General features: G+C 44.6%; 1 protein-coding gene across 1 annotated transcript in view; it reads left to right on the top strand.

The window, feature by feature from the left end:
* RSL24D1 (ribosomal L24 domain containing 1) overlaps positions 1-15,360 on the top strand; it is an 80,320-nt gene that overhangs the window by 57,231 nt on the left and 7,729 nt on the right. The window contains exon 5 of the mRNA XM_078684857.1: positions 13,293-13,378. Coding sequence (XP_078540983.1) covers positions 13,293-13,378 — 86 coding nt within the window. The remainder of the gene's footprint in view (positions 1-13,292; positions 13,379-15,360) is intronic.

Here is a 15,360-nt window from a genome sequence, read left to right as displayed (position 1 = left end):
CGCGCTCTCTCTCTCACTGGCGGACTCGCGCTCTCTCTCTCTCTCTCTCTCGGGCGGACTCGCGCGCTCTCTCTCTCTCTCACTGGCGGACTCGCGCTCTCTCTCTCTCTCTCTCTCTCACTGGCGGACTCGCGCTCTCTCTCTCACTGGCGGACTCGCGCTCTCTCTCTCTCTCTCTCTCTCACGGGCGGACTCGCGCTCTCTCTCTCTCTCTCACTGGCGGACTCGCGCTCTCTCTCTCTCACTGGCGGACTCGCGCTCTCTCTCTCTCTCTCTCTCACTGGCGGACTCGCGCTCTCTCTCTCTCTCTCTCTCACTGGCGGACTCGCGCTCTCTCTCTCTCTCACTGGCGGACTCGCGCTCTCTCTCTCTCTCTCACTGGCGGACTCGCGCTCTCTCTCTCACTGGCGGACTCGCGCTCTCTCTCACTGACGGACTGACTTTCACTCTCCTGTTATTTATGCCCTCCCCCGCACCCCCCCCCCCCCCCCCCTCCTCCTAACAACAAAAACCATAACAAGCAGCCATTGGGACTGGGAGATAGAAGTTGCCAGCATTGAAAGAACAAAAAAAACCTTGGGACATTATTTATTATTAATACTTTTTTAGTATGACCGTTCATTTGTACATAATGCTTTCTTGGTCATATCTAAGGTAACAAAAATGCTTCTGTCACTTCTTTATTATAACTTTTCAGCATGCTGCAGACTTCTGTACAGCACAGCTTAAAGCTCTGCGAAACGGTAACAAATCTCAGCGAGCACGCAGAGTTCCGCAAACACGCGGTATTGCTTGTTCCGCCCGTTCGCGATTTTTTTTTTGCTGTTCGCGAACGCTGTTTGCGTGCTCTGAGGGAAATATCTTGCCAACACGCATTTTGAAAGCGCAAACAAGCAAAAAATTCTGCAAAGCCACGGATCGCGAGCGGAACTGAATTTACCACCTAGGCCTACTCCTGACCCAACACTAGCTTGCTTTTTCTGCTTAATTACACCAATTTCCTGCTCTTAAATGATTGTTAGGTCTCGCCTAAGCCAGCACGCATGCGCTGCTAAGCGAGACATTTAGTAAGGGCTTTAAAGTTTGGAACACACACTTGTGCGTGTGCTTTTCTTTTCTCTACCTGCTTTTGGCCTTTGCATGCGTCTTTTTAATATAGACAACACGCAATTGGCGAAAGGTGGGGGCATGTCCTGACTTCTTTGTTATGGCCTAGTGTGCTTGTGAGCGTGCAACAGCCCTGCCGTGTGCCATCTTTGTTTAATTAGCACGGCATTGGCGCGCAGTGTGCCAGATGGTGGGCTGGCTGCATCCCAGCTTCAGGTTACTTGTTTCAGCGGCTTGGAATGCGCCTCTTTATCACCTGGTGCGCACTCTGTTTAAGTTGCAGCATGACATGGTAGTTTATCTAAGCCTGGGAATGTGAAATAAAAGGGATCTGTGTCTTTTTAAGCTGCGGGGAGATATCCGCTTTCCACGTGCTTATAATTGTCGCCTTTGCCTCTTATGTTTACACTGGCTATAGCATCCGCTTTCTAGCTATGCCGCCGTGTGTGTGCCCTCTCGCAGCTCCCACGGCCGCATGCCCACTGTTCTCACTGCTTGTACCCCTCACTGTGCACATGCTCTGGAATGCCCACGTGCCCATTGCCCCTCGCTGTCTGTGTCCCTCCGTTTGTCATTACCCTCTGCTCCCCCTGCTTGCTCCAGTGGTTGCGCCCCATGACCCCTCTGTGTACAGCTCTGTCCAGACCACAGTCCCTTTCTGCCTGAACCTCTCTCTGTCACCGCTCTGCCCGACTCTCACTGTCACTTTTCTGCCTGAACCTGTCCCTTCCCCTTTTTGTTTGAAACGCTCATTGTCCCCGCTGTCAACGAACCGGTCACTGTCCTATTTCTGCCCGAACCTCTGATTACCACTGTTTCGCCCAAACCTATCACTGTCCCTTGTCTGCCCGAACCGGTCACTCCCTCTTTTCGGCCTGAACTTCTTCCTGTCTCTGCTCTACCTGAACCCATCACTGTCCTGTTACATATAATTCTACCAGCATCATTTGTGCGCCTGTTAACTCGCATTGCCTCGCCTCATAGTGTTTGGAAGCCTCTCCTTGCCCCTCGCCCATGCCCACCTGCGCCTCTCCGTGTCCCTCCTCTTGCTTATAATGGTCGCCTTTGCCTCTTATGTTCACACTGCCTATAGCATCTGCTCTCTGGCTATGCCGCCGTGTGTCCCCTCTACCACAGCCGCATGCCCACTGTTCTCATGGCTTGTACCCCTCACTGAACCTGTCCCTTTCCCCTTTCTGCTTCAACCTCTCGCTGTCCCCTCTCTGCCCGAATCTTACACTGTCACTTTTCTGCCTGAACCTGTCACGTTCCCCTTTGTTTGAACCTCTCATTGTCCCCGCTTTCCCCCTAATACTCCGATGATCACAGAATAACAATTCATTAGAACTGAGTCGTATGATAAGCGTGACATGTAGAAGTAGTACAGACGTATGAATTAGAATCCCGCTACACACACATAAATTGTGTTAAATGGTGAACAATGTGTGTTCGTGCTTCGTTCGTAAGCATAGCAATAGGTCTCGCCTTTGGGACCTTAAAAGTGTTTAGCCATGCAGCACATTTTCCTGGCTTAAACTTGTATAAATGCGAGAACTATTGCATTGATACCAATGAGTGATCCCAAAACGCAACAGTGTCTCCCCAAAAAATACTGTTTAATCTTACCACTGCTCCCTCTCTGCTGTCGCACGTCAGTCACATCTTGTATTTAGCATAGTCATCAGAAAGCTGCAACGCTACACACTTATAAGGTCCGAAAGACCAGACCTGTTGGCAATGCCAATGCTTGTTCTTATAGGATGAGCTCAACTGATGCCACAGCGATGGTCCAGGTCCTGAGGGACACCTTTTGGGATATCAGGAACTCACTCCAGCAGAGGCCAGTAGGTCTAGTACTGCAGGTCAGCAGGTGCTAGGAGATCTATAGAGCTTGTTGAGTCCCTGTAACTCTGAACAGGTTGTCAGTTAGCTGAAGCTTGGAGTCTACTCAGCATGGGATGAAGGATCCAGATCCATTCTTCCTTCTCAGACAGCAGGGCAGCCCTCAAGCAGCAAGGTCATCTGGCAACTGGACAGTCCATCTTCTGTAGTATCCATAGGTCCTGGAGTGTACTGAGGAGTGTCTGAGAGTCCCAATTTTATACTTTGAAGCAAAAGAAACTTCTGGAGTATTCCACCTACAGAGGTGTCAACTACACCTAGTCATGCGACTCCGGAACAGGCTACAGGCACCAAATAGTTAGGATAAGAAAATACCAACTTTCTAAAAGTGCATTTTTAGAAGTGTCAGGTGTCTTATTGTAACTGCTATGGTTTCATATAGTGTAAGTTATATAATAATTAACGGTATAACCAGTGCATGGACAAACAGTGAGTTGCCTTGTGGTAGTGTTTGTATAGTTTGTTGGGTTTGTTTATAAAAGAATAAATAACGTTTTCCTAGCTATAACTTAGTTTTAACGTTTTGATTTTTCTTTCATGTAAAAACAAATGTATATGTGTGTGTGTGTGTGTGTGTGTGTGTGTGTGCGTGTACGAATATAAATCGTACACAGTTGAGTTTGCCACTTTGTTATACTTACAAATAAATTTCCATTTGAAGAGCAGTTTGTTTTTTCCAATAACTTTGGTGCGGTTTTGATAAATCTTCACAAAACATCCCCAAAAAGTACATTCTCCTCAGATCCTTCATGGGAGGTTTCAGGGTGATACGTCCAGTAACGGCTGAGAAAAAGAGGTGGTCTAAAAACGCGTTTTTCCTAAAGCAGTTTACTGTTGGAACCTTAGACAATGCTACTGTCATAATGGCTGAACCGAATCACACCATATTTGGCTGAAAGCTAGATTTTTTCAATAAAAGCATGTTTGTTGTAAATCCGTCAGTAGTTTTTGAGAACTTAACGTAAAAAAAAAAAGGGCTATATTGACATTTGGTGACTCTAGGGCACAGCGTGATCAGGAATTAAAAAAATTAAGCAAATTTACTCTAAATCGCACAAAGCACACTTTCAAGGTAAAGATCTAGTTTTCTGCAAAAATTGTTTTTGGGTGTTTTTTCTGTTCTGTTGTCTAATGTTCACTATGGAAATTGCATTGGGAAGTTGTGTTGTGGCCCCCCGCTTTATCTTGGCCCCCACTTGATGGATTACCCTGAAACTTTCCAGGGTTGAGCTGGAGCATGAAGATTTGTCAAACCGTGCCAATGTTCTCAACAAACCAAAATAAAAGCTCTTACCATGGAAAGTCACCTAACTATTACTACACAGTGAATAGTGGGGACCACCACGGTTCCATTAATCTATTTTGATTTTGGGGCAGTTACTTCTCCTTTTTTCCCTTTTTCTGTTTTGGGTGATAACCCACACAACCCGCCTCCCTACCTAATTTTCTACCCCTAACCTATATACCTCTACCCTCCATTGAACCGTAAAACTCTGTGCTTGTCTTTACCTCTACTCGACCCTGTTCCTTAAAACCCCTTCCCTCCCTTTACCAGCCTCTGAACCCTAATACCCTTACATCACTTTACCTCAACCCCTTTTTAGGTCTCGCCTACGCAGCGCGCATGCGCTGCATAGGAGGACCTTGAGCCATCGCTCTGCTTTTTTGGAAGCACATACTCGTGCTTGTGGCGGCATCCACCTTGCGGGAGCGAGCAGGGGAGCGCCACAAGCACGAGTATGTGCTTCCAAAAAGAGCAGACTGTGCATGCACGCACCACTCCCGGGTAGGTTTTAGACATTCATTGAGAGGTTTCTTGCCCTCTGTTGCACTGCGGTGGTAGTTTCATGTATTGCAAGTTGCTGTTTTTCTTGTGGCATGCGAGGGCAAACATTAACAAGCCGCATATATGAAATTTCAATTCAACTTCTCAAAAAGCAGATCTAAGAAGCTTTTTGAAAAGATGAAATCTCAGAAAAGTAGATCATTTCTGATGCAATACATTCCAATTCCAACCAATTTTCCTTGTTTTTTTCCGATGACATAAACAAAGTTATCTGATCCGACTTCAATCACCTTCAGTGTCTTTTGTGGTTCATTCTTAGCACCTATTCTATTTAGTCTCTGTCAAACTTTTCAGTGAAAATTACTAACCATCTTTTCATTATCTTTTCATGACTGTGTTGATGACACACAGGCTTAACTAAGATTGAACTCTTCCTAATCCAGCTCCATGATAAAATCCTTTTTGCATAGCATAAGCAGATGAATGGGGCAAAGGCATCTGAATTTCTTCTCCCTGAGCCTAACCCCTTAACCAATCCACTGTGGGTTAGATCAATAAAGTAGGCAGATATTCCTCCCAAGCTGACTACCACTGTTAAACCCTGGATTTCCTTCTTGACTCAAACCTAAACCTCAAAAGGTGCATTCATGCTTGGATAAATCAGTCCGGTTTCATGTTACGAAACACAAGAAGTTTAAAACCTATCTTCTGCCAGGATTTTATGGTAGCACTGAGGCGGTTTCTAGTCTCCTGAGTCGACTGTGGCTTTGCCCTCCTCACTGGCCTACCATAAAACAGACTTTTCCCAGTTAGGACTGCTTGTCATGGTGCTGCCAGATTTCTCACAAACTTTTTTAGAAAGGCACCACATCACCACACCTGCACTTGCCTACCGTAAGTAGCTCCAGATCCAGGCTTGCTGCTCCATGAGAATGGTCTGTCTGCCTTGCATCCATAACTACGACTGTCCAAAATTCCGAGTATCTCTCCCAGAATCTTTTCATTCTTGAAATCTCTGTATCCTTATGCTACAAAAGCAGAAGACCATGTTCCACTCTACATTTTGAGAAATCTATGCCTTGCAGATCTTTCTCTGACAGTACTTTGAGAATCTGGACTGCAGTCTCTCTTCATATTAGAATTCTCTTTCTTTACAAAGTTGTAAATCTCTTAAGAAGATGCTCCTTGGTAAACATCTACATCTGGTTAATCATGGGACAGGTGTGGCATCTCAAGGCTGTTCTCTGTACAGTATTCGGCTACACAAATTAGTACCAATATATACAATAGCCGGCAATGAAAATCAAACTATTACTCAAAAAATCATAAGATATAAGGATTCCTTTTGGTCCAAATATATACATATACTTGAATATATCATGACTTTACAGGTCTGTTTCACCTGCATGGGCTTTATGCTTTCTTTAAGGCGAAAGTGTGCATTGTGTTTGTAATGTCGTATGGTTTGGACGGTTGCAGCCATCAGGAAGCGTTTTGCCTGAATTTAAGATGGCACCTTGAGAAGCAACGTACGCACGCGCAGCTGTGTGTAAACCATAGACACAAGCATTTGCATTGCAATAGGTCTCGCATTTACGCAAGTTTAAGTTACTGGCATTGTAAAGGATAATGCGTTTTATTTATGTTTTAAAAGCCAAAACATAACTAAGAGGCATTGTCATTTACAATGCCAATAGCTCAAACTTGTGTAATTACGAGACCTATTGCATTGCAAATGCTTGTTTCCCTTTTCAGCTGCCACCCTAAAACCCCCTTCCTGTTCTTTACCTCTCCCTTACCTATCCCACAACCCTTAAATACCACCTTTTTTCAAATGATGTAATAATTGTAATTTTTGCTGTTTCACAAGGAAGGAACTTACCAAATCCATAGTATTGCTCTTCAGTGCTTCATAGATGTGTACTTTATTTTAGACAAAACGATTTTCGCCCCCCCCCCCCCCCCTTGTTAATATAGGCACGGGCCATTAACTCCCACTACAATTGTTTTTAATATAAAGCATTGCAAAATAAGCCTGTTATTTTTCATTAAAAAGCCTCTATTTGTTTTTCAGTTTACAACCACTGTAAAGTCCTATTAAACATAATCAATTATGTTTCATTACTTTGTCCTATAACCCATGCATCACATCTTCCCCATACACGTGTGTCTTTTTCGTCCGTTAAGTGGCATTCTGTGAGAAACTGCGATCTAGTAAAGACTGGCTTTGCCTGTCTACACCTCCTCATTACTACACTGCGCTTTATAGTCTCATCCGTAAGCAACAACGTCAATGGCGGTCCGCTCTCTCTCTCTCCTTACTCCACCTTCAAGTTTCAGCTGTCCCTTAGCCTCTGTCTGCTACAACTTCAAGGCTCCGCTCTCTCTCTCCCTTCTCCACCTCCAAGATTCTGCTCTCGATCTCCTCCACATCCAAGCCTCCTCTCGCCACAAGCCTTTCTCTCCTCCACCTCTTAACCTCCGCTCTCCTTCAGCCTCCCTCCTCCTTTTTCCAGTCTCCACTTTCTCAGTGTTTTACTTTCACCACCAGAGTCTTCACAGACGCCCATTTTGTTGTTCTCACGCTTCCAAACGCAGCTGTTGGACCTGCCACTCCCGCGTTTACGGGGCCCATCTCACAGCGAAATGCAATAACCCGCTGTAATTTTTAGGTTTTGCCCTGGCGTTGCAACTGCGTAGCAGTTGCTCCGCCCAAGGGCGAAATCTAATGTTAGCTCTATAGTGGTGACTTGAAACCGCCCCTTCTTCCATTGGCTAGCTCCATAAATGGAGGCTAGCCATTGGAAGAGATTGGCCGTCAATCACGTTTTCCAGAGAAAACGCAATTCGGGGGCGTTTCTGGGTCTTTTTTAAGCCCCGCCCCTTGTTGCCGTGTGTCCCGGGCCGCGTTGTGATTGGCTGCAGGCCCGGGACACCCCAGTGACGTCAGCCAATCACAGCACTGCCCGGGACCTGACTTGTGTTTCTATGGACAAGTGGGCTTGTTGGGGAAGGGCCGCGAGGCTTCTTCCCTTTGAAGTGGCCGCACGACAGAGCGGCTAACACTCCGGCGTTATGTGAGATGAGGTTATCTGGCCCTGCTAAAGTCTCGAGTTAGGGCGCCATTATCCACTGGTGCGTCAGCCGTGCCCGGCGCCTGTGACTGACGCGCCGTGTGCTCGTGTCACCCAGCTATTTACCGAGGCTCCAAGCTGCTGGCCAGACGTGCGGGGCACTCATTCGCGGCCACTTCTCACCCCTATCTGGGCTTCCCAAACACAGACATTTGGTGTAGCATCCCACCTCATATGAAGTACTTGCTGTAGAATGCATAGGGGACTATTTCCATCTCAAAATGACCAATGTGCAAAATAAATGCACTGTATGTAGAAAGAACTCGTTTATGTTGGTTTTCTTTTGCCTTAGGAGGCTTTTAAAATGTTTTATTATGAACTGGTAATGCAGAACTGACCTATTGGCTTTGCCAAATGCTTGTTTATATATCGACTGTAAATAATACCGATGCTGTCCAATCCATCTGGGATTGTACCACCGTTTGTGACTAACGCTTAACAGAATTGTGTCCAAACTAAGGAATGCATTACATTATATACATTGAATTCAGGAGTTCCGAGTTATTAATCATTTAATCAAATTACTTATTTAAAAGGAATTCTGCCCCTTCTTTGTGGACAGCAATATGTGAGGTTGTTGTTCTAAGTGCTTCGGATCGCTACCCCAGATTTTTGACGCAGCGCCAGAGAAGGATTGGCTGAACAAAATATTTATATACATGGGATTTCCTTTAATTTCCAGTTAGAAATGGGATTATGTAATTCCTTGCAAGCAAAACTTGAACACACGTGTTTCTCTCAGAAATCTGTGTCCATAATAATGCGGTTTAAGGATTTTGATTCCCTACAGGGCCGGCTATGCCATTCATCCTATCGAAGCCGATACAGAACTGCATTCAGATGAGTGGTGGGAACTCCTACTTGACACTTCATGCAACAACAAAACCACAATATGAACCACCAGTTAAAGGCAAATTGTGTATTGATCTTTTTTAATATATTGGTATTCTGCGTGTTATCGGTGTTCGTAGGATACTGGTCATAGTTTCCACTTTAATATTCGCGTGCATCAGCTTGCAGTAACATCTTAAATCTCCATGCAGCTGCTCGAGGTGAGCGCGGCCCTGGTCCGGGCTCTTTCTGGGCCCTTCACTCAGGCCACACTTGACCTGCAGTTTCACTTTCTGAAAAACAGCTGGCTGGGTCACTGAAAATATACGTTTTTGTTCATCTACTTCTCTCGGAAACTGAAATGGTGTTTCGCTGTGGTATACGATCGAGCATGTGACTTACTGGCCATGTTTTAAATCTCTCCCGTTCTTCGCAGTGTCCTTGTGTGAGGCTTAAAAGTGATATAAACAGACGAGGAAAAAGGAGTAACATCTGATGTAAATGCTTTCTGCCCTCTTGGAATCCCAATAGCGTTTTCGGAAATCACAGCAGGAAAGCAGGCGAGATAAGCCTGTTAATGAGGGGAAAGAGAAGGTCTGATGCTCCGATGCGAGGCACAGCAAATGGTGGTGTGTGACATGGCTGGTGAGCAATTAGGGGGGAGAAGTGAGGCCAGCGCTGGGTGCAGCAGGGGGCGGAGCGGATCGCTTTGAAGCAGCTCACGGCCTGGCGACCGTGTAAAACAAGCATTTACAATGCAACGGTTTCGCCTTTGACAAAGTTAGAGCTATTGGCATTGTAAATGACAAATTGTTTATTTATGTGTTGGTTTTGAAAACAGATAAATAAATGGCTTTTTCATTTACAATGTCAATAGCTCTAACTTTGTCAAATGCGAAACCGTTGCATTGTAAATGCTTGTTAATATCTGCTTTAATCTTCTCTTATGAAATTGTCATCTGACGGCACCAGCAGCATCCTGATTGTGAGGCGCAGGGTCCCTGGGGTGGGCTCGGCCTGCTAATCTCGAAAGGGAGGGGGTGAAGTGTATCTCGGCACTTCTGAGAGCAAGTTGTATTATGGGAGGGTCTCCCAGGGGCCTCCAGTCTGAGCTGTTGCTGTGCGGGCCACTGTCCTTCTTTTCGATTTTCTAAATAAATATGCTTTAATAAAAGGGTATTGACGAAAAGGGTTGATTGAGCTGTTGAGATAGCACTATGGAGAGAGGAGAGAAGGATAAGGGGCTGGAGTTCATGTATTTATTACAGTTTATATACTCTGTTGAATTTAATGTTTCCATAGTATCCTGTGCTATACAAATCCATTGTATATCTGGAGTGCTTGCATAACGCTTGCCCCAGTTTCCTGCATAAAAGAGGAGACCATATCCGTTTTTGGAAAGACTTTAAATGCTTACTTCCAGTTTGAGGCGATCAGGCGAAGGTTTTGGTGTTCTAGATAGGGTGACCACCTTGCACCAAATTGCATCCCACGCATTTTACAGGTGCAAGAAACTGCATGCGTGAAATTGTTTATTTTGGTTTTACCAAACAAAAGTAGTTGTGCAACATCCTGAATGTCTGAATCCGAATACGTGCAGATGCGTTTTTACCATACATTTAAACTGCATGCTTCCCATATTTGTGATGTGCTTTCCCAGCACCAGCGTGGGAACATTACCTGGGTTTCACTCAACTCTGCATGTAGAATCACATACTGATGCCATTTGTGCTCTCAATCTGATTTTGCACAGGTCTCACTTTGAGCTCGCTAGTGTCAGTTAAAAACGCATATTTAGAGTTTACTAACCAGGACAACTTCTCGTTTTATTTAAAATATTTTATTTATTCTAATCCTTAATTTCCTTATATGTGTGTCATAACGAAATGCACAAGCCGGCACTCTGCAGCCACCAGACAAATGCTCCAACACTCCCCCACCTCATCCCCGTCCCCTAACCCTCTACTCTTCCCTCTACTCCCGGAGGAAGACTTAGCTCAGACCTTTGTCCACGCATCGAGACTACCTCGGAACCGCTCTACCTCACGCACCTCTGACGCACAGCACACTGGAACTTTTGAACGATTCGATTCGAGAAATCTTTATTTCGATCACAAGATCATAAAAGATGTGCATTACATTCTATACAAAATTTAAAAACGTATTAAACATTAGTGATCAGAATAAAGAGCTAAAAAAATAGAAGTGTGCCACAGATTTAGAACTATCTCAAGTCTTTAAGTCTTTTACACAAGCAATTTAACATAACGACCACATAGAGGTTAAAAATTTGGATAGAGCAAAAACTACAGTAGGGGATAAATCTGTCTTTAAAACTCTGTAAGCGGGTAAAAAAGTTCTGAATCCTAGATTCCTGAGCAAGGGGACTAGCCAGTATTTCCTGCTCCTCTCATAGCCCCTGCAAAAGAAGACAACATGAACGTCGTTCTCCTTTGGGTGTGCACATGCCGGGCAAGTTTCTGGAGAGGAGAGAGAAGACCAGGATGCCATAAATGATGCTAAGGGTAGAGTTCCCTATCTCCATTGGAGAAATAATTTCCTAGTTAATGGTGGAGCGATGGCATCTAAGACACTTTCGAGTTGATAGGAGTCTTTTATTTTTATGAACTGGTTGGATAATGATCTGTCCCGGGTACCTTCTATAGTTCTAAAGAGCATGTGTTCGTAATAAGCTCTCGCAAGTACCTTTTTCGGGATCCTTGGACAGATGTTTAGTGGGTCCAGCCATAGTTCAGAGAGTCCGATTGCCTCCAGTGTTCCCTTGATGTAAGTCAGCCATGGAATTCTTTTGGCATTGGGTAACTAAAAATTTCTGTAACTCAGCTCTGTAGTTTGAAAGGTCTGGGCTACTCCATATACGCCGCCAGAATGTCAAAGGCTTAAGACCCAGCTCCTCCGTTATTGGTCGAATGTCCAAGTCCAGTCTGAGCGGGAGTAATGGAGTACTCTGTGGGAGAGCAACAATCTGTCTCAGGAATTTATTCTCAGTTGTTAATAATTTGGATGATGGAATATGACCCCACAACTCGCCCCCATATGTGACACCCCCCCTGGCTTGGGCTTTGTAAATATGAATAATGATGCTAAGTGGCCGGTAGGGGGATTTGTTCACCAACACTTATGCTTTCTTTTTGCCTCTGTTATGTGTTTTTTTCTCCCCTATATGCTGTAAAGCGCTCCAATACCTTCCGGTCTGGCTAGCGCTATACAAAACCGCTTAAATAAATTGCATGAAAGGTATGCCTACGGTCGTTATTGGGTGTTGTTGCCCTGTCTACTGAGATGTTTTAAAAAAATATCTTTCACTTTCGTAACACATTGCAATACATACAAATGGCATGTGAGCCTCCGTTATCCACGGTGTTCAGAACACACCCGGTGACAAGACTCCATGCTGTGAGAGTATGTCTAGCAGCGCTCTTAACTCGTTACGGACACTTCCTTGATGTTGATATCATATGCAATTATGGTCGAGTTACACGCTTCATTTTCTAATACACCACATACCAAAATGTTGACTATCTTTGAACCTCTCATTATTATTCCTTCTCAATTATAATAGATTATTATTTTTTTTTTAAATTGGATCCCATCCCACCGCCACCAAGCGCACTCTTTCGCTCAGCTCGCTGTCCCGGCTTTCCCCAGTTCGAAAATTACTGTCCGCTACCTACTTTTGCTTCAGGGTATGAGCTAGCTGATTGTGTCCAGACTGTCTGTCCACTGGTGTCAACTTTAATCCATTAGGCATTCAAGCCTGGACCCAGCACGAAGTCACGCCGTGAGACGGGAGACTGCAGCTGTGTCTCTGTCAATCCAGACGCTGCTCCCTTGCTGTTACACAGCTTGAGAGCCGTTCCAGGATTGGCTTGAGCAGGGGAAAATCACCGCTCATTTGGAGACAGGGCTGTGTTCTCAACCCTTGGCCACTAATGTGCAGGTGGGAAGATGCCAGTGGTGCACATCCGCACTTAGTGGGCCTAGGGCCTATCACATTGAAGCCCCAACCCCTTCAGAGATGGCGACAACTGCCCGCGGCTGAAGGCTGACTGGCGTGGAGCGGGCCTTTATAAAATACAACTATCAAAACATTTCCATTACTTTCTTGTTTATATAATATGTATATGTAGGGGGGGGCGAAAAATGAGTGATGCAAAGAACCCCCCATTGCCCTAAGGGAGCCTCTCCCATGTCTACCGGTCTCATGTCTTTTGAGCTAAACATTAAGAGGGAAAAAACACTTTTGAATGGTAAATTAAGTTACAAAGACGACAGATCATGCATTAATAAAGACGAGAGTTTGCCATCCAAAGCCAGTGTGATTGAGTTTGACAATGCTTTTTGTCTTTAGTCTCTGTAAACTGCTAACTAAAGATCCAGTTTTCCTGGTAGACCTTTAAATTGATAGATTTTTGTTGTCTTTACATCGCTTAAGTTGGAAATACTATTAAGATGAGGAACCTAAGTCTATTGCAAGATTTTCAATTTCTTACGAATTTATGCTTCCTCAGACTAAAGAAGGGGAAAGAATTGGAAAAAGCACAGGACATCAAAGAAGTCAAGCAAAATATACACCTCGTCCGTGCTCCTCATGCAGGTTAGTCACTTTGTGTGTCTATTGTGAAGGAATGGCGTACTAAAGCTACTGTTTTCGATATAGTAGAGTTAAGACACTTTCTGCTTTGCAACAATATTTTTTGTAATCATAGAGCAATGATGTTACTTACCCATTACTTGAGCCGTCTATGTTTGGCTTTCTGAATTTTAAATGCATTTTTGTGGGCTGAGGGGAGTGATGGTTAAGTTGGTAAAAGCATGTATTATTCTTACGTGAAAGAGACTTCTAGCTGCATATGCATCATTAGCGGTAAGCCTGTGTCCCAGTGTGAATCGGCTCGTCATGCGTCATCCGTGCCGAAAGTGACGTGGTGCTACCTGTATAGGTGCCTCCCAGGCGCACGGACGTCTGTTCCTTTCTTTCTGCGCCAACCGGAGCTGGTCCGTAGAAAAGCAACTTCTCAGTCGCTGTTTGACTGGAATTTTTTCGATGTTTCGTCTAGTGTTGAGGATTTTCTTCCTGGTGTGTTGCTATCTAGGAAGACATGATTCTAGTCCTAAGGAGTCAGTCATTGGCCGATGTCGGTGACTGAACCGCGCCATATCTGACTGTGGTATTTGGAGCGCGACCACAACCTCAAGTTGTTCTCAGGCCGTACCAAGCATCCTAAAGCTTTCAGGGAACAGCCCCTAAGGCGCATGGCGGGCCATGACGCGACTCCGCAGAAATCGCGGACCCAGTCATAAAAAAGGCCCCAGGAGCGTTCGCAAAGTCGGAGGTCATCTTCCCATTCCAAGTTCTCTGGAAACTCAAGTAAGTCGAGGTACAAGAAGTTGTCAAAGTGGTCTTTGATTTCTCCTCATACATCTGTCGGCTAGATTAGGGAGCGTCGACATTCAAGGCCTGTCTCTGCGGTAGAGTCTGCACCTGGGCCAACTCTGAGCGACCCTGCCTAACTTTAGTTCTGTGAGGCCATGTGCCGCCTATCTGGTATAGACTACCATGTCAAACACGCATGACTTAGGGGGGTCACATGAATGTTCCCTAGTTTGGCATAAAAATCCTCTGCGTTACTCCAGATCAGCCCTTTTTTCTGATTATCGGATTTGCACTTGAGTTCTCCTATAAAATCAGCGAGTAAACCGAAATTCAGATTGTCCTTTGTTGAAAAACTGCCGTTCTGAAAATTAATATTTACTTCATTTAAGTTCCTCAGAACAGTACAATCCGAAAACCTGAATCGGGTCAGATTTATGAGCAATAGGAAGTATGATACAATCCATAGAAGTCTTTCAACTAAGCTGTAGTACCAGTTGTTGCTCGCTTTGCCTTGGAGGGAATGGCTGCTGCAGAACAACAGATAAAACCTTCACGTAAAATATCAATAGTTGCTCACATCTCCTTTAACAGAGCAATATTGTACAAATTAATCAACTTCAGCCAATTGTCTAACCCCATTTTTATATTATTGCCTGTAATATTCCAACTCAATAATTTGATCAAAATATAACCAAACAGTGCTGTAATGGAAGGGGCTATGGACTTGGGTACATCTTGAGGCAGAGTAGTACTATCGCAATTGCTTAACCTATGCCCTCATGTGCTGGTGCCACCTCACAGATGAAAGAATCAAATCATTGGGCTGAACCAAACTACAGGGCTTCTCTAATGACAAAATCCCTGGCGTCAATCATTATCAGGCAGATCTAAAATAACAGAATACCTGTTTTATACAGAAATTTGATTGTACAAGGCATCGGGAAATGGCTTCGGAGGAAGTTCCAATAGGATTGGTTTATGTAGTATGTAAAAATGTCCTAATAGGAGACCTTTGGTTCTGACAAAGGTCACCGAGATCAAATATAGGGCTTGCAACGAATCACTTACTAAAAAATGATTTCTAAAATTGACCTCGATGCAGTCTCCTTGAAACTCCTGAGCCATCTGACCCACTCAATCCACTCTGTGGGCAAATAATATGCAATCCAACAGCATGGCTTTCATCTTGACATGGGAATGAA

The sequence above is a fragment of the Lissotriton helveticus genome, chromosome 3_2 (genome assembly GCF_964261635.1).
Source record: "Lissotriton helveticus chromosome 3_2, aLisHel1.1, whole genome shotgun sequence".
Taxonomy (NCBI): domain Eukaryota; kingdom Metazoa; phylum Chordata; class Amphibia; order Caudata; family Salamandridae; genus Lissotriton; species Lissotriton helveticus.
This window is presented reverse-complemented; position numbering and strand designations above follow the sequence as displayed.